The sequence below is a fragment of the Cyprinodon variegatus genome, unplaced genomic scaffold, assembly GCF_000732505.1.
Source record: "Cyprinodon variegatus isolate N-32 unplaced genomic scaffold, C_variegatus-1.0 Scaffold603, whole genome shotgun sequence".
Taxonomy (NCBI): Eukaryota; Metazoa; Chordata; class Actinopteri; order Cyprinodontiformes; family Cyprinodontidae; genus Cyprinodon; species Cyprinodon variegatus.
Genome location: NW_015151056.1, coordinates 222,713 through 241,014, shown reverse-complemented (window position 1 = coordinate 241,014; position 18,302 = coordinate 222,713). Strand labels below are relative to the sequence as shown.

The window sequence follows — 18,302 nt, the reverse complement described above, 5'->3', positions numbered from 1 at the left end:
AATAATGTGTCTTTTCTCAGTGACGTGTTCTGGCGGATGCTGGAACGGGGGGGAATGCACCGCCGTCAACGGAGTGGCCAAATGCATTTGTCCTTCCGGCTGGACTGGATCAGAATGCCAGTATCGTGAGTTTTATGATTGTTTCTAATGATCTGATCAAAAAGGTTGAAGCTTTCACATAGAGCTGCTCTATCTGCTGTTTCCACAACCACATTAATTTGACGCTACGCTTTAATCCTTTAATTTTATCAGGATTCATTTACAAACAGAGTAGCAGCAAAGAGGTCTTTGGAATTTGGTTTCAGCTCATCAAAAAGAGATGATTTTCATTTCTTGGGGTTAGAGAGAGATAAAATCAACATTTTGAGTCTGAGTTAATAAGAAAAGATATCCAGTGTTTAGCTCTATTTGAATAAACAGAGAACAAACATATAGCATTGAGTTTTCTCCTGCAGCTTGTTTCTACCCAAATGATGCAGAAATGTTTAAGTTAAAGAAATGTATAGTGATATTATTTCTCTGGATATATTAGCAATTCAGTTTCTATCCTGGTTTCTCTGCTCTTATCATTTTCCTCAAAAAATCTTTCTCTTTGGTTTGTTTGCGCTGTTCTTGCAACAGCGATTTGTCCCCAGGGCTGCAGAAATGGGGGGACCTGTATGGCTCCAGGAATCTGCAGCTGTCCAGAGGGATGGTTGGGTGGTGCATGTCACACTGGTGAGTTAAACACACAGCAGTCACCCTCTATACACTATGTAGTCTTTTCTGTTTAGTTTATTTCCAGAATTGTCTTTTTTTTCCTCTCCTTTTTGTGTTGGGTTTATGGCGTCTGGTTTTCCAGGCTTATCTCTGGCTCTTCGGATTTTACTGAATAAGCTAACACCTTTGCTTTTGTTTCCTTTGTCTCTGCTCCAGCCGTCTGCAGTCAGACCTGTCTGAATGGAGGGAAGTGCATTTCTCCCAACAAATGCCGCTGTCGGCCTCCTTTCTCCGGTCCTCGCTGCGAGGAGAGGAAAAAATCCCACTAATCATTCCCAGACTGCAGAATAAGCGTTTTTCATTTGTAGCTAAAACATTGTTCTCTATACCTTTTTTTTAATGCAGCATATTTTTAATACAGCTTTTTTTTGTATTTTTTTTTTAAATACTGTAAATTGCCATTAAATTACAAAAACGTATGGTGTGTAAAATGTTTATTTACAAAAAAAGTCAATACAACTGTATTTAGCTTTGATGTAAATAACTGCAACATATTTCTATCAGTCTTCATGATGTTAATTATTCCCACTCTAGTAACAAACCAAGCTCAAAAAGAAAATTTAAAATACAAAATACATCTACTTGATTAAAGGGAAAACAGATTACAACTTATTTCAATGCAAATAAAACAGATTTCAAAACAATATTAACCTTGTATTGTTGCTTTTCCCTCATTTATTTGCTAGGAACCCGGAAAAAGCAACAACTTTAAGTTTGCAAACACCTGATCGCTGAAAATTGCTGCAAATTTTTTTTGACTATATTGAGACACACACAGAAACAGGGCAACAAGGAATATCAGCATTAATCTAGTATAAAAATCGGGAGACACAGTGATGAATACAATGGATCACAATAGAAGTTTACACACCTGTTACTGTAAGTTTTCCTCTTTTCTTAATATATGAATTTTGTACAATTTAGCTAAAATTATTTGCAATATAATAACCAGGTTTCATACACTTGTTCACACTTATAGTCATTCTTGCTGTAGCTGTAAAGGAAGAGGTGTTTTCCTGAAATTTGTTTAATCAATTTTTTTTGTATTCTTTCCAAAATTCATAAAAACCTCATAGAGAAAAGACTTGAACAGTCAAAAAGGGCAACTGAAAGCCTTAAGAGCCTCATGGAGGAGCTGCATCAGTACTGATTTTTTTTTTTGTATTTATTTGCAGTTTAGCTGAATGAGGCATTAGGGTTAAAAAATGGACACCTTTTGAACTATGCAGTTCAAACTAAAAGAGGAAGTATTATGATCTGAAGGGACCAAATCTGACCTTTTGGACCACGGCTACAGAAGGTTTAGATTTAGCACCAGGACATCCCATAGTAGAAAACCATGAGCACAGTGACTAACCATGAGCGTTCTTAGCTAAAATCTGTTAAAGTTTGTGAGCAAGAGACGTCCTTGAATAGCTTTTGGTAGAGCGGGTAAATATTAAAGTTAGTACTTCAATACTGATAAAAAAAAATACTGAATGATGTATTTTCATCAAATAAATCCTTTAAATGATGTCTTACATTCACTATGCAGGCTTGAACAGGTTATGCTTTATGTCATGTTAAAGAAAAGGTTGCAAAATAGTTTAAAATGACACCCCAACATGTCTCTGACAGGGTATGTGCATCTATGGTACATAAAACTCAATATATTCAAAGTTCTTTAAATGAACAGATTTTTCTTTAAAGCTTGAGGTAGAGAAATGAAGGGACCAAAACACAATTGCAATAAATCCTGTCCTTTGCTTAGTTTACATGGGAACGTTGTTCTCCATCTTACGCTCAGATACACACTCAAAGTGTTCCTCCTGTTTTATATCTCTTGCATCCTTCATAATTCCTCATCTCGTCTTCTCATGCATACGAAGCCTGCAAACAGCACATTGGATTTCACACATAAGAATCCAGATCAAGGTACACATCTCATGTTTGGACTGGTTCTTTAAGCTATTGCAGATTATAGAGTAGTTTAACTACCACCTTTGTAGCACAAGTAAGGCCTTTGAAGCCTCGCCGACAGTGGCAGTGGTCGGGTAATACACACCGGCCTCCGTTCAGGCAGCGCCGTTTACAGATCGCTGGAGAGAAACAAGATTAATACAGTTAGGGTAAATAAAATAGTGTGGTAAGAAAATAAGGCAGGACACGCAATAAAAAACTTGAAATAAATCAAAATTATCTGCAAAAGCATTTTGCAGGAATCTCAAAACAAAGAGACTCGTAGTAATTCCTTGTTTTTTACCTACATAGTGAAACACTGAAGATCAGCTGATAGTTAATGCTAACCAACCATATAAGCTAAAGGGACATTTTTTGTTGTAGTCCTATTTTTATATAGCCACATGATTAATTATACTTATTTATTACACGGAAACCTAGAATTACAAAATACAAATGTCATAGTTTTAGTAAATTCATAAAAACAAATAGAATTCTGTAATATTTTGTTGAAGCATCTTAAGAATTAATTGCTGCTTCAAGCCTAGCCCACATGATTTTTGGTGTTTTCTCTCTGTACTTTGATTTAATAAAATTCAATAAAAAAATTTTTTATCCCAGAGGAAAATTACATCTTTTAACTCTAATTGGAGTTTCTTCAGTGAGTTTTTTTTAAATGGTAAAGGTTGTAGGCAGGATGGATCTTCTGTAGTGGTCTGTGTAACAGCGGCACTGGAGAAACCTCTGACTGAAGACAATGTTGTTGGAGGCTCAGAATTGTACATTAAGTTCTTCGTTTATGAATAATTCTTCTATGTAAATTGCTTGTAGTCGAGTTCCTAGAATGGAGCTTCTTTAGGTTCTTTGGGTCTTTGCTCTGTTGCTGAGAGAGTTTTTGAAGACAAGCAGCATCTTGTTTCTTTCAGAAGTACAGTCCACTCTTCACCATTACCATCGCACTCCACAACTCTGCCAGGTTGTGAGGGAGGTTATGGTGGACAGCAGTTTTCACCTGGATTCAGACTAAAGGGCTTTGGATTAGCCACTAATACATGTTCAAAGACTGCTTCTTTTGTTGCCAAATGCAGGGAGGACTTAACAAGCAAGCCCTCTAACATCATGGTGTGGTTTCTGCTCTGGTATAACCTGAACTTAAAGACATTGTGTTTTATCCCAAATCCTGTTTGGTCCTTTTCCAACAAATGAGCTGTTATCATTTTGCAGAAACATATCAAAGAAACAGAACTGATCAGAGCACCTCTGAATATTTATGTACACAACTACTCTTTTTCTTAATAATCTTCATATATTTGTAACTAACCTTTCTATTTCATCATTAAAAGGATTTTGCGCAATGAACCTCAGGGAGTAAATTAATACGGGTTTTTCTGTTACAGTAAATAGAGTGTAAAAAAGTAAAACAACTCAGAGTTACTCTATAGGTGTAGAAAATTAAAAACCAGCAGGGTTAGAATAAAGAAAATGGTTAAGGTCAGGAGACATTTTTAAATGTAAACTTTACTTTAAAGATTATATTACTTTAAACAGAATTTAACTCTGAAATAAAATTAGGTATATTCATGCATCCATGTCATACATTGACTTTCTAACTAGAAAAAGAAAATTTTTCCATTTTAAAATCTAAAGTGTTTTTTTGAAGTAGAGAACAACAATCTTTCAGTTTGGTATATACATGTAGACAATTTCCTGATTCACATATTTTATAAAACACCTAAACTGATCGTTTGTAATTGTTTTCTCTTTTTTATGGCTAAAGAGAGCAGTGGGCTTTAGGCTCCCTGCAAGGCTTTAAACCTGGGTTTGAATGGAGACTAAGCATTCTCAAGCACATATCAAGGAGCTCATTCTGAGCCTGGATCCATATTTATTTTTGATTCTGTTCATGGTGGAGAATCCTGCTTCACAGCAGTAGGTTGAGCCAAACATACTCTAAATATGCAGGGTCATCTTTGAGCACGCATTTTCAATTTTCTTTCACCAGTTCACCACAGTTCTTCCAGCAGTCCACACTTTCACTTTTTCCCATCGTCTTCTCCTTCTTTCCCATCGCCCGGCTTGCCACAGGTTTGCCTGCTGTGTCTAAAAGCAGCTTGCAGCAGCAGCCCAGACTGACTCAGCTCATTGGCTAATTTGTAGCATGTGCAGCCCGGTCTTGGGCGTTCCAGAGGGCTTTACCGTACAAACAGGAGAAGTGGCGCAAGTGAAATTAGACACTGCTGTCAGACAACATGCGGTAATTTATAAATGTTTTAAATCAGGTTGGATCAGGATTAGCCAGCAGGTGGGTCCGGATCCGGACCGCGGTTCATTAATCCGTGTCCTTTGCTCTAGAAGGTGGAAGCACTGTACATGTGTGATTTACAGACTCACGTGTTTGACAGTGCAGACCTTCCCAGCCCGAAGGACAATGACACGTGTTTGGCCCGACGCACTCACCGCCATTTTTACACTTTTGCAAACAAACAGCTGCAATAAAAACAGAGACAGAAAGAAATTATTTTAAGGACTTTAGCTACTAATGGATTAAAAAAAAAAAAAGGTTAAGTTTGGCTTTACAGAAATAGTACATGTAGAAGCTATGATGTCCTATGAAGTGGCAGGCCAGGTAGATAAAATAAACAACATAGTTTAGTTGAAAGATTAAAATAAACAAATAAGATTCACAAATGAGTTAAAAAAGATCTGTCAAATGGAAATGCAGGAGAAAAATTATTATTAAATAAGTTTTCAGATTCACCTTATGTGTGCACAGATTGTATGTTTTTTTTTTTCGATAACTTGGATAACTTTTATTTGAGCTGTTTAGTGCACTTATGAGTAGTGCTACTATTAAATACAATAAGGGTGAATTTGAAGAAGGGAAGAATTAAGCTTACATCTAACTCAGAGCAGATATTTATACAGCGGAAACACTTTCAGTACTGAGGAGGAATAACATATTTTTAATCTTTGAATATAATGATCAAATCCATGTATGCATCAGTAAATCCCAAACCAAAAACAAAGCTGTTATTGTTACTGTTGTTGTTTTCCATAATTGCATGTTTATGTTTCAAAGCAGAGTTTTGCACAATTACAGTAAAATGTTTACATGCACCGCTGGACTATTTTTGTAATTTTTCTATTTGTTATTGTGAGGCTCTAAATACATTTGTTGTATTTGCAGCTAAAAAAGACAATGACAAATTTATAAATACTTCATTTTACTCTGTTCACCCAGAACTAGAACCAATCATAGAGAGGCAGCATTCAGCTCCTATGCTCCACTTATTTGGAACAAATTTCCAGAAGAAAGGAAAAGTGCTGAAAGCCTGAGTTCTATAAATCCAAGATAAAAACCCATTTGTTTTTGGTCCTAATTTTTTATTTGCTTTACTACCTGCTTTTATGTTCTTTCCATGTTATTGTTAAATTATTGAAAAGCATATTGAATTTTCTTTGCACAGAATTATGCTCTGTATATGTAAACAAAAAGGGTAATAATGAAAAGTCAAAGTTGAAGGAGAAACCAGAAGCCAGCAGCTGTATTTTATTGTTTCCAGCATGATTATTCTTAATGTTTCTGTTAATATTAATGCAAAGGGCTTAAAAAATTTAATTCACTGTTTACAATTATCATTTTTAAAAATGCAGCGGTTTAATGTTTTTTTATCTGTATTGCAATGAGGCAAATAAAGTAGGAGGAAATTATAATATTTTTCTCGCATGACAATTGAAAAATTATTGCAGATCAAACTCCAACCTGTTCAAATAAAAGATATATTTGTATTGATTCAGAATGAATGGTCAGGTCACTCACGCATGTTACACCTCTTCCCCCTCCAGCCTGAAGCACAGGAGCAGGTGTTCGGTCCGACACACTTGCCTCCATTCATGCACATCGGCTCACAAACACCTGGAACAAACATGTCTTTAAAAAAACTTCACCTTTATAAATAACCAAGCCACAAACTCCTCTAATAAAGTTGTGTGTTTGTTTGATTACTAAAGGTCTTTCATAGTTACCTTGGGCTGCTTTCTGAATAAATGCTCTTCCAAGTATTTGAATCTCAGTATGATGATGTATTGTGGAGTGTCATTTTCAAACTGTTTACAGACTTTTAAAGATTGCAGAAAGTTTGATGTCTTTTGGAAATTATGCAGAAATAAGATATGATTCAAGACCTTTGCACAGAACTGAATTTTTACGTTGATTCAATATGTTGAATCCAAACCCAATCATTCACTCACTTTTTTGGCACCTTTTCCCTGTGTAGCCTTCAGAGCAGGAGCAAATGTTGTTCCTCTTACACTGACCTCCGTTCTTACAGGGTGGATTGCAAACAGCTGAAAACACAAACGTTGAACCTTTCTAACATGGAGATCCAGACACTTTGTTTTTTTGTGGAGCATTAAAGCAACAATCACATCAAAAGTGACAACACAACTTAAGTAGTTTGAAAGGCTCAATTAAAGATTAGTTACCAATTTGGCAATGAGAGCCAAAAAAGCCACTGGGACAGGCACAGATGTTGGGCTTCACACACGCTCCTCCATTCAGACAGACCGGGTTACACAGAGCTGCAGGTCACACATCGGGTAGAAAACAACCATTAGCTTTACTCTCTGGCTGTGAGGTGTATTCTGATTGGATGATCCGGTTTCTGTCTCTACCTGAGCTGCATGTTGGTCCGTTCCAGCCTGGTTTACATCTGCATACATCTGGAGAAACGCACTCGCCTCCGTTTTCACAGTGCCTGTTACACACCACTGGGAGAAAAATAAGGAATGGATACAGCATATGGCTAATAAACTGAATTCCTTGTCTGTCGTGATTAATAAAAACCACACTGCTGAACGGAGGACATCTTTAAGAATAGCTTTGTCTCTCCACTTTCAGTTTGTGAAAAGAATATCTACTATAAAATATATAAAGCAGTGCTCTTCACATTTGATAAAAGGTGTAAAAAGTCCAACAGAATCAAGGATAATATCCTGTTTTTTTCTCTCTTCATCTCAGTCTAAAGAAATAATCATGGAAATGTGGACTGAAACCATTTCTGTGCTGATTTGGTCACTTTTTACATGATTTTCCTGCTTAAAGATCCAATGATGATCAATCGCTAATATTCTGGCAGTGAACAGTTATATTATGTATTCTCACAAGGTTTCCGAGCATATGGAAGAGAAATAGCAAACAGCATCACAGATCTTTTATTGTAATTTACAGTGGGGATCACAAAGTTTTCTAAAATTGAACTCAGTTTGTTCACGAATACATCTCACCAAGTAATAGCCAATTATATATGATTGTTGTTGAGCTCAGCCAATTAGGAAGCAGCCTGAAGTGACCCAAATCTGATTTTTTTTTGCTCATATGCAACTTGTTTCTGATCTGTTCATGACAGTCTGAAGAACACAGATCCACTTTGTTCCAGTGAGACTAAGGCCACTTGGCTATGTGGACCTAAATCCGATACAAATCTTCGTTAATACTCAACAATGGCTACTGTTTTGTGTCTTGCTTCGCAGATGCGAGGAGAAAAACAACGACCATGATGGATGATAATGCGGAGAGCAGTTCTTATTTTCAACTTTATTAAAAAGATTGTGTTAATGTTAATGCACTGGCTGAGGTTGGGAAAGAAATTAAAGATTGCAAGATGCGCTCCAGCTCTACCATCCATGTTTACTTCCGTAGACATGGAGCACACTTGCTTGTGACGTCATTGCGTCTGATACTGTGCAGGTGGGACACTTAATCTGAGTGAAAGCAGTTCACAAAGGAGATCACATAGAAGTCACATTTTTTTTGGAAATGTGAAAAACCACATAAAATAATCAGATTTCACAAAAAAATCGGAATTGAGCATCAAGGCATACAGTATGAACGTAGCCATTTAGACTCAGACCTCGTCTCCCACACCTGGTCCATACCAGCCTTGGTTCCTATAACTGATCCAATTAAACTAATGTAAAAGGAGGTTTTTGTGGTATTGATGAATGTGGCATTTGTGATTTTTATTTTTTTTTTTATAAACCAAATGAAATTCTCACCATGGGAGTTCTTCACTAAATAAACATGCGGATATTAAAGGTTTGGTTGTAAATTTGTTCAGAGTGTGGTTATACTGATTTATTGATTTAAATTTTTATTCATGACAATTATTATTATATCCCTTAACACATAAAAGCACATCGGGAGGAGAAAATATCTAATTTTAAACCGTCTACCAATGCAACCAAATATGTACACAAATAAAACAAAAGCAAATTTCCTTCAAATTAGGTAGCAAACTGAGGGATATGTTATCCCTTTAGTTCCTAGTTTATTAGTTTAGTTCAGTATTTTAACAAAGCTAGGCCAAAATAAAAGAATTGGTGCTTGAAAGTTAGATAAAAGTCACAACTAAACCATTTCTAAACAGACCCAGATGGGATCTTATCCAGGAATCACAGGTTTCAGCTGTTCGCTTCAAATGTTTTATCTTTGAGCTATAATTATAGTTATAGTTGTGCAAGTTATACAAAAAACAATCAGGGTCCTAAATAGACAGCCTGGGTAAAAACATTGTTAACAAAAAATAGGTGAAGTCAGTCTCACTGATTTCACATCTGGGCCCCACATATCCGTAGGCGCAGGTACAAAGGTTTCTGGCCAGACAAGTTCCTCCATGCTGACACTGCGGCTCGCAGCTCGCTGCACCACAAACACAAAAACACTCATCTGTAATTACTAAGCATTGTGTTTTGCCAGAAGGGTCGATTGGTCTCAGGATGAGTTCCAATTACCTTCCTCGCAGGAGGGGCCGCTGTAGCCTACAGGACATTCACACACGTTGGGTTTCACACACCTCCCCTGGTTCTGGCAGTCGGGTCGACACACAGCTGAGAGGCAGTTTGAACAGACAAAATCAGAGGCTGAGATAAATAGAACGACTCTTGGGAGGTGGAGATGTGTTAATCAACTTGTCTCCCAGCCCTGATAAACAGTGAGAAGGCTTCTTCGCTCACACCTATGTGACAGCTGTATCCGGTGTATCCCTCTTTGCAGGTGCAGGTGTCGGGCAGAGAGCACTCCATGTTCCGCCCACACTGATATCTGCAAACAGCTGAAACCAAAACTCAATTTCTATAAAAAAAAAAACTGTAGGTTGAGGGAGAAAGGAGACTTACAGCATCATTCAAACACATTCAGAGGCATTAAAGTTTTTTACATTTGGTCCCATTATGACCACAAACCTCAATAAATACCTTTCAACAAAAAATTGTGCATAATTGTGAAGCGAAAGGAAAAAGAACAAAGGATTTTAAATATATTAACAAAGATTGAGAGCATTTTTATTAAGCTCTTTTTTATTCTGGAAACCTTCAATAAAATCCAGCCTATCACAAGACTACTGTAAAGTTAACATTCCAGGAAAAACACCACACCCATATCTGTCAGGACAGGGGGGGCATTAATAAGAGAAGACTCAAAGACGATGGTGGTAACTATGGAGGAGCTGCAGAAAGATCCCCATGGTAAAGCACAGTGGTGGCAGCATCATACCAGGGGGCCTAAGGGCCTAATTGAGCTAATACAGGGAGAAAAAATATTAAACACAAGGCACTAAATGCTACAATATTTAGATTAGATCAACAAAAAAGTTCCAAACCTTAATTTTCCTTCCACCTCACAATTAAAAACTACTTTGTGTTGGTTTTCCACCTTAAATCTCAACAAACCGCATCGATGTTTGATCCGGTGACAGAATAAGAATGAGCTCAAAAGTTATCGATAATGTCTTTTACCAGCTTCCTAATGAAATGGATAATTTTAAGACTGGAATATAGGCAGGCAAAGTCAACACAGCAAAACTAAAACACTTCTAGGAGGGATATAGTTTGGAATCAGCTACCAAACAATACCTAAATAGGCAAAATCTTTTTGTTGTCTGCTTTGAACATCTTGACTTTGAGCTCTCTTTTTAAAGACTCACTACCTTTACATGTGACTCCATCCCCTGTGTAGCCATGTGGGCAGCGTCCACACCTGAAGGATCCTGAGCCTGTTGGCTCACAGGGAACACCAGGAAAGCAGGGAGAGTCAGCGCAGGTCACCTGATGGCTGTTTAACCTCCCGCTGACCCTGCTCTGCTGCACTTTTTGGACAGTAGAGCCAAACATTTGAGCTGCTGTTTTGTTCTCAGCAGATCCAGTTGGTTGTTGGTCTTTGAAAGAAGCTCTCCTTAAGGTGGACTTCTCTGGTCTCCTTCTTCTGTCGGACGGTTGGCTGTGTGAGGCAGAAGATGAAGGAGAAGAAGAGATGGAGGTCCTTTCATGGGTGGAATTAGATGCAGGGTTGCGAGTCCAACTATTTGCTCCTCTGATGAGTATATCCTGACCTGTAAGACACTGAAAGTTAGAGGTCATGACTTCAAAAGAACGAACTGAAAAAAGGCCTTTATTTATTCAAACAAAACCACAGATGTATTTAACAAGCTCAAATGTTTGGCTAAACTAATGTTCTAAACCATGATACAACCTCGACCATGCTTTAAAGTAGCCTGTAGTCATTGTGAAACTTCTTGGTAAAATTTTTAATTTCGTTTATAACCAATTTTAAGTTCAAAGTTTGTGTAATTATAACATGTCGACACTTCCTCTTGTTTAGTAGAGCTGATGTAACAAGTGATTTTCTCTGTTGTGAGATTAATAAAGTTCAATCTTATCTTATCTTTTCCTTTCTCCCTATTTTCTCAAAATGAACCTCCAAACAACAACCCTAACGATCAGATCTGAAGCATATAATCTAAAGGATCATTAATTTTTTAGGTTCTGGTTTTTTGCTTGTGTTTTTGTTTTCTCTTCTGAGAACTTTACTTGTCTTTTAAATGAGGCATATTTTTGTATAAGTTTAATGAAAATATGTTTTTTAAAAACAGCTGACGTCTACATGACAGCTTCAATAGGTCAAAATAAACCAGAGTTGATCTACAACAGTTAAAAGGTTCAGAGAACACCCAAACAGATAAACGATAAACTTTTCAACTTTTGATCAAAGTTAAGTTTCACCAAAGTGCTTCAATTCTCACCAGTTTTAGTGCACATTTGTCCGTTTCCTTGGAGACCAGGTGGACACGGTCCACAGGCGAAACCAGCAGATATATGAATGGTTTCAAAGCACAGAACTCCTGGGTAACATGGCGCCCTGCTGCACGGTGAAGAACCCGATGGTTTGGGTCTCTGAGAAATCTGTGGTATTCTCTCTGGTGTCACATCTGGAGAACCTGTGATATTTTCCTCTGTAGAAAGGCATAAATTACAGAACACTGACTCAAGAACACAAGTTTTGGATAAAAGATTTGGGGCCTGATCTTCAAAGATTTGCAATAAATTAATTAAAAGTGGATTTTTTTTTTTTTTGCACAGCGGGTGTGCTGTGGCGGATCTACAAAGATGGTTGCACAAATGTTAATATGTGCAAACCTTTTTGATTCCATCCACAAAATAAGGAAGTTTGCTACAGCCAGGGTGGAGTGATAGTAATAAAAAAGATGGTTGTATTAATGATAAAAAAATCATTAAAAAAATAATAATTCTAATACATAATAATATTTATAGATCAATTAATATATCTGTCTATAAACAAAAGCAAACAAATAGGATGATGTAAACAACTATAGTGAAATAATAAAATGAAATATAAGATATGCAACTGTTTTCTTTGTCTATAAGCCCCCTGCCCTAAGTTTGATGGAGCAAACATATAAAACTAAACAGAGTTTTGTGACTTGAGAGATAAAAATCTCAGAAGTGATGAGTAGGAGATGCTCATTTAATTTTATAAACATTTAATTAATTAAACATTAATTTAACTAATCTATTTTTTTTTTTATTTCTTCTTAATATTATTCTACTATTGTAATTTCACATTTATAAATAAGCACAGAATCTCTCGCCATCCTCTGCCTTTGTTCCAATGAATCATTTGAGGCAACAATGAAAGATATTTTTGTGTCAGTTTGCACATGACTTTCAGAAGTACTAAGCTGATGTAAAAACTAGAGTTGAGTATTAGATTTGGAAAATTGCTTTGCTCATGTTAAATGTTTATATTTGCATATCCTCCACCCAATAGTTTGCATGGTTTGGTCATCACTATGTGGTCTGTATACACGTTTGCATACGGTGTCTACTGAATGGAAATCATGTTGCACCATCTTTGGAGATTAGCTCTGCTCATTCAAACATGTTTGTACTGGTTTAAAGACACGCAGACCTTCTGAAGATCAGGCCCTACGTTTCTAATGTCAGACTGGTCGTATTTAACAAATAAAACTGTATTGTCATGCTTACTTTTGCAGGTTTTGCCATCACCACTGTATCCAGGTGGACAGGATCCACAGATGAAGGAGCCCAGCGTGTTGCTGCAGCTCACTGCAGGGAAGCACGGCTGCAGGAGGCACTCATCTATATCTTCTCTACACGTCCGTCCTGGCAACACATGAAACATTTGGAAAATAAACCCTTCACCAATGTCCTAAAACCAAGACATATTCAATTTATACCCACTTTTACAAACATGAACATTTATTTTCATGTAAAACTGCTCATCTAACATAAAAATATGTTTTTTTGTAAATTAAAGTACAAGACTGAATAAAAGCTCTACAAGTAGCATGATGATTGATTTATGGTCCTAAAAATAATGGATCAATGTGAGAGTTGTTTAGTTAAAGGAAAATTTCCATAAATGTATTTTACTTGTAAAGCTGCTGGGGTGACAGTGGCGTCGGGTGTAGGAATTTGCCCTGATTGGCGGTTCAAGCCCCAGCTCCGGCTTTCAGTGTCGTTGTGTCCTTGGGCAAGACACTTCACCTGAATAGTCTACTGATGGTGGTCAGAGGGCCCGGTGGAGCCAGAGTACGGCAGCCCCGCTTCTGTCAGTGAGCCCAAGGGCAGCTGTGGCTACAATGTAGCTTGCCACGATCAGTGTGTGAGTGAATGGGTGAATGACTGAATGTAGTGTAAAGCGCTTTGGTCATGTCACCTAACTTGAAAAAGAGCTATATAAATACAGGCCATTTACCATTAAAATACAAATGTATAAATAAAAAAAATTGTTGGATGTTTTGAAGGACTGATACATAAGGCTAGGGTAGACTTGGATCTTTGGGGATCTATGGGAGGTGTTGATTTTGTGTTCTAGATGATTGTTGTTGTTTTTCAAAATGTAAAATATTTTCTATAAAATTAATCCAGTTTTTCAATTACTTCAACCATTTTCCATCATTTAATGACATTTGGATGTATTTCAAATACAGTAGAAAATAAACAAATGGAAAACAGCTTCAAAGTCCCATCACTGCCAAATATAAAGAACAATTAGAGCAGAACTACTGATTGAGAAACACCCAGCTCCTCCTACCCGTCATGCCAGGTGGACAGATGCAAGAAAAAGAGTTGGGTCCGTCGATACAGCGGCCCAGTCTGCAGGGGTTCGGTCTACAGTCGTCTATGTCCACGTCACACCTCCGTCCTGTGAACCCATCAGGACAAACACAGACGTATTCCCCACTTCCAATGGGGAAAATCCTATTGGTGATGCAGGACGCCATGTTCAGACAATCGCAAAAGTGCACAGAAACCTAAAGACAAAATAAAGCTATTAGAGTCTGTGTGCTTCATCTTTCTGCTTCTGGACTCCATTTTACACCCGTCTTTCAGACATAGACTGGCTCCCAGTAATAAAAGAAAGGAAAAAACAGATAAAATGAAAAAAAGTCTATAAATTGACAAAAATAAATTTATATTATCATATTGTAAATAAAATAAAATAAAATCTAACAATTTTTGTGCAAGTAATATAGATATGAATGCATATAAAATCACTTCTGATATTTTACATTGTAACACATCTTCTTTTCCTTAAGACCAGACAGAGGATTAACAAAATGACAAAGAATTTTAAATATGAATTAATTCCACAATCTTTTAAAAAGAAACACTGGTTATAAAATCTCATACAAATGTAAACTATTTATCAAATGTATTGATAGAATGAGATAAGAACTTTCTGGAAAAACTTTTTATCAAACAAGAAATTAAAGAAAAAGGTTAATAAAAAAAGAGAAATTAACTGGATAAAGCATATGATTTATGTAATTCCTAACTCTACCCTTAGTATTTTTAATAATTGTAGGATTTCCTTAGCATTTTTAAATATCAGCTGTAATCGATATGGAGTTAAAATGTATACTAATACCCCCTCTAGTGGTAGGAAGTTTTAATATCATGGCAGAAAAAAGGACTGACATATTTATATGAGTTACACATGAAGAATAAATTAAAGTTTTTATTTATTTTTATTTCATTTTGTCTTCAAAAACTATAAGATAAGTCTTCCACTGAGATACTTCAACATAGATCACAGTTTAAAACTCTTAATAGCAGCATTTGACCTCATAGAAAAGGTCAAAATGAAAAAAAAAAAAACAGTTTAAAAAGCTGTAATATTTACTTCCAACATTTTTGTCTCCTTTTCTACTTGAATTTTTAAACCTCTCCAAGCCTGCAGGTATTCAAAGCCAGGAAATAAAATTTACTCTTTAATCGACTGCAGGACGAACTTACCTGGACAGAGGCGGTGGTCTTAGCACTGCAGGCATCAGTCATAGTAAAATGAAAAGACTGGGTGTCTGTGGGCTCAAAGGAGGCCTTCCACATCAGCAGTCCAGCTGGAGTGAGCGAAGCGCCTTTGGGAGCTGAAACCAGGCTGAAAAGAACTGGTGAGCCTTCAGGGTCCTGAGCTTGCAGCTGGTAAAGGAAATTCTCCCCCTGGAAGGAGCGAAGAGGAATCTGTGGTGGCTGGAATGATGGAGGCTCATTGTCTGAAAGCATAGAACACAGAAGAAGGAATGAAGCAGATTATCTGTAGAGAAAAAACATGACTCACAACAACTTTATGGAAATATGTGAGGACAGCTCAGATGTGGAAGATGCCCTAAACAAAACAAAACAAAACAACTATGGTTGGACATTTTTAGGAACTGTTATTTTACTATATGTCAAATGTTCATCAAACTAATATGTAATTTAAAAAGAGGTTCAATCCAATCAAAGTGCCATCTGAAGATTATCCATTAAGTCCAGTGAGGTTCTTTCTACACATTTTGTCATGTTCTCTCCACATAGCAGAGCTCTGTCTAACCTAGTTTAAGCTTCAGAGGTGAAGTTGGCAGAAAAGTGTAACAATGAGGTCTGCAGCCTTAAAATCAGACCTGAAGCAAAGACCTGACTTCAATCAGCTCTGAGCTGCTGACAAATCATCCAAACTGCCTCCAGTGAGCAGCAGCCATCTTAAGGAGGACAGGACTGAGCTGAGAGGTGTTTAGAGGTCTCAGTGGGAGAATGAATTAATAAATCTTTGGTCTCAAACATGATGCATTTCCCACATGGTTTCCTTCTTTGTTTTCATTGAAACTCCTCAACAAAAAGCCTTCGATATCCTGTATGTGCTGTTTTGATTTTCATTTTATAGACAGAAAATTATTTTTAACTTCATAAAAATCAAATATTCAAAATAAAACAAAAACAGCAGATTGTGAGACAATGAGCTCCATTGTCTCTCATTAATTAATGTCATAATCTCTACTGTTTAGCCTTCTCTGGTTCAAATTACAGCTATTCTGTAACCAGGCTCCATTCTTGCAGCTAAATTAATCAGATCTTAGCTTTGCTCCAGAAACAGGTGATTTTTGGTCATTATTGAGGCCATTTAAAGTGAAACTCGGGAGGTGAAAATAATTTTCTTCTACACACTCTCAGCTTTGGACCATGTGTGTTTGGACAGATCTGGACGACACGTGAAGCACAGACTGCTGGGGCTGGAGTCCCCTTCACTGTAGCACAACCCCCCGATGACGCAGGTGTTCTCCTGGAGCAAAGAGGAACACATAGATCATTACAATTAATTCATCTCATGAAGTCAATACAAGAACATTTTAGGTTGTCATCATTTCAGTTATGGCCTCCGTCTGATTATGTTCCTGAGGAAACGTTCATATTACCCAAACTGTCCACAACATTAAATATGCTTATCCTATCTGGAGAGTTTTTACAATTTCAATAGGCACATAACTAAAAGTGAAACCAGACAAGTCAATATTTTTTACATTAGTAAAACTGTTGCTAAGTGATGTAAATACTTCTTCAGAAATCTGATGGACGTCGACATGTTAAACCAACAACTTTTACAAACTGTAATTAGAAATTAAGTCAGTGTTTTAGCGTATTTCTTTTGAAAATAATTACTTATTTATATAGACCCCACTCCCCGAGGTGAATCCACTGGAGTTTGTTACTCCCTACCAACTGTGCATATATTTATAATCTACTTGTTGCTCACTATTGTGAAAGGGGAAAAAAATACCATTTGAGAACTATCTAATTGTGGCTACTGCTGAATGTTTGGGCTCTTTGACCTGCTGGAAGGTGAAGCCCTGCTTCAATCTAAAGTCTCTTGCAGCATCTAACAGTTTTTTTCCAAGATTGCTCTATAATCAGACCAATTCATCTTCCTACAAAGTCAGAACAATGGTCTTAATCTTTACAAAGAGAAGGATCCCCATAGCATGATGCTGCCACCACTGTATATTAAGGGTGATGGACAGTGTCAGTTTTTGACTCAATCTGACCAGCACACCCTCTATCGCTCAATGATGCTCTCTACTGATTAAGTTGTTGCAAACTGCAGCTATTACCTTGCATTGCTTTCTTTTAAGAATAACCTTTCTCTTACCACTTCCTTCATTTAGGACAGATTTGTGCAAAGCTGTGGATCTCTACAGCTCCTCCAGAGACGCTCTGTGTTTCTTTAATGCTCCTCTGACTGATATTGTCTTGTTAGGGTTGCAGTTGTGCTACATTCTTTCATTTAAAATAAGAAATCTTCTGTAAGATGTTAAAAGCTTGGAATAGGTGATTGTTTATCTAACCCAGCCTTGTTTTAAACCTCTCCAAAGCCTTTCTTCCAGACTCGTTTGCTGCGATCTTTGGTCTTCGTGTTGTTGCTTGTTTACTAATGTCATCTAAAAAAACATCCATGGCCATCTCTAAAATGCACAAAGATTTATTTTCAAATATGTGACGTTACTTGCTAAGTGGTTAAACTAGATTCTACTCAGGGTTATCAGAATAAAGAAGTCCCTGAACTGTAGATCTAAAACATGACTTGGATGGCAGGTGCAGGTGATTCAACCCTTAGTTTCTTAATTTATTCATGAGCACACAGCAAACTTTGAGTGCCTCCAACTTTATGCTTGATGTCCAAAGATCCAGCTCCGTTATGCTGTATCCCCAGAACTCCATCACAGACCAAAACAGATTAAGAAGATTAAAGGTGCAGCTGGTGATGTGTCACAGCTAAAGGATTACCGGTAAGAGGAAAGATGTCTCACCCTGAGGGCACAGATGATTTCTGTGTCACGGCTGCAGGTCTGACAAGCTCCGTCATACAGAGTCAGGATCTTTGCGTTGCTGTAGCTGTAGCCATCATTTGAAACCTGCCATCAGCAGAAGTTTGATTACTGGAAAAAGAGCTTAAGCCCCCAAATAACCGA

At 37.1% G+C, this 18,302-nt stretch overlaps 2 protein-coding genes across 2 annotated transcripts in view; one reads left to right on the top strand and one right to left on the bottom strand.

Moving 5' to 3' along the window:
• The window catches only part of LOC107096165 (von Willebrand factor D and EGF domain-containing protein-like), a 2,578-nt gene extending 1,404 nt beyond the window's left edge, over positions 1-1,174 (top strand). The window contains exons 2-4 of the mRNA XM_015392695.1: positions 8-125; positions 622-717; positions 916-1,174. Coding sequence (XP_015248181.1) covers positions 8-125; positions 622-717; positions 916-1,028 — 327 coding nt within the window. The 3' untranslated portion in view covers positions 1,029-1,174. The remainder of the gene's footprint in view (positions 1-7; positions 126-621; positions 718-915) is intronic.
• An 830-nt stretch (positions 1,175-2,004) lies between these two features.
• vwde (von Willebrand factor D and EGF domains) overlaps positions 2,005-18,302 on the bottom strand; it is a 31,297-nt gene continuing 14,999 nt past the window's right edge. Inside the window, exons 15-31 of the mRNA XM_015392693.1 lie at positions 18,141-18,245; positions 16,504-16,618; positions 15,316-15,572; positions 14,111-14,330; positions 13,039-13,176; positions 11,775-11,984; positions 10,683-11,084; positions 9,714-9,809; positions 9,490-9,585; positions 9,302-9,397; positions 7,372-7,467; positions 7,183-7,278; positions 6,949-7,044; positions 6,518-6,613; positions 5,089-5,184; positions 2,740-2,837; positions 2,005-2,628 (exon numbers count right to left, since the gene is read on the bottom strand). Of these exons, the coding sequence (XP_015248179.1) occupies positions 2,614-2,628; positions 2,740-2,837; positions 5,089-5,184; positions 6,518-6,613; positions 6,949-7,044; positions 7,183-7,278; positions 7,372-7,467; positions 9,302-9,397; positions 9,490-9,585; positions 9,714-9,809; positions 10,683-11,084; positions 11,775-11,984; positions 13,039-13,176; positions 14,111-14,330; positions 15,316-15,572; positions 16,504-16,618; positions 18,141-18,245 (2,328 nt within the window). The 3' untranslated portion in view covers positions 2,005-2,613. The remainder of the gene's footprint in view (positions 2,629-2,739; positions 2,838-5,088; positions 5,185-6,517; positions 6,614-6,948; positions 7,045-7,182; positions 7,279-7,371; positions 7,468-9,301; positions 9,398-9,489; positions 9,586-9,713; positions 9,810-10,682; positions 11,085-11,774; positions 11,985-13,038; positions 13,177-14,110; positions 14,331-15,315; positions 15,573-16,503; positions 16,619-18,140; positions 18,246-18,302) is intronic.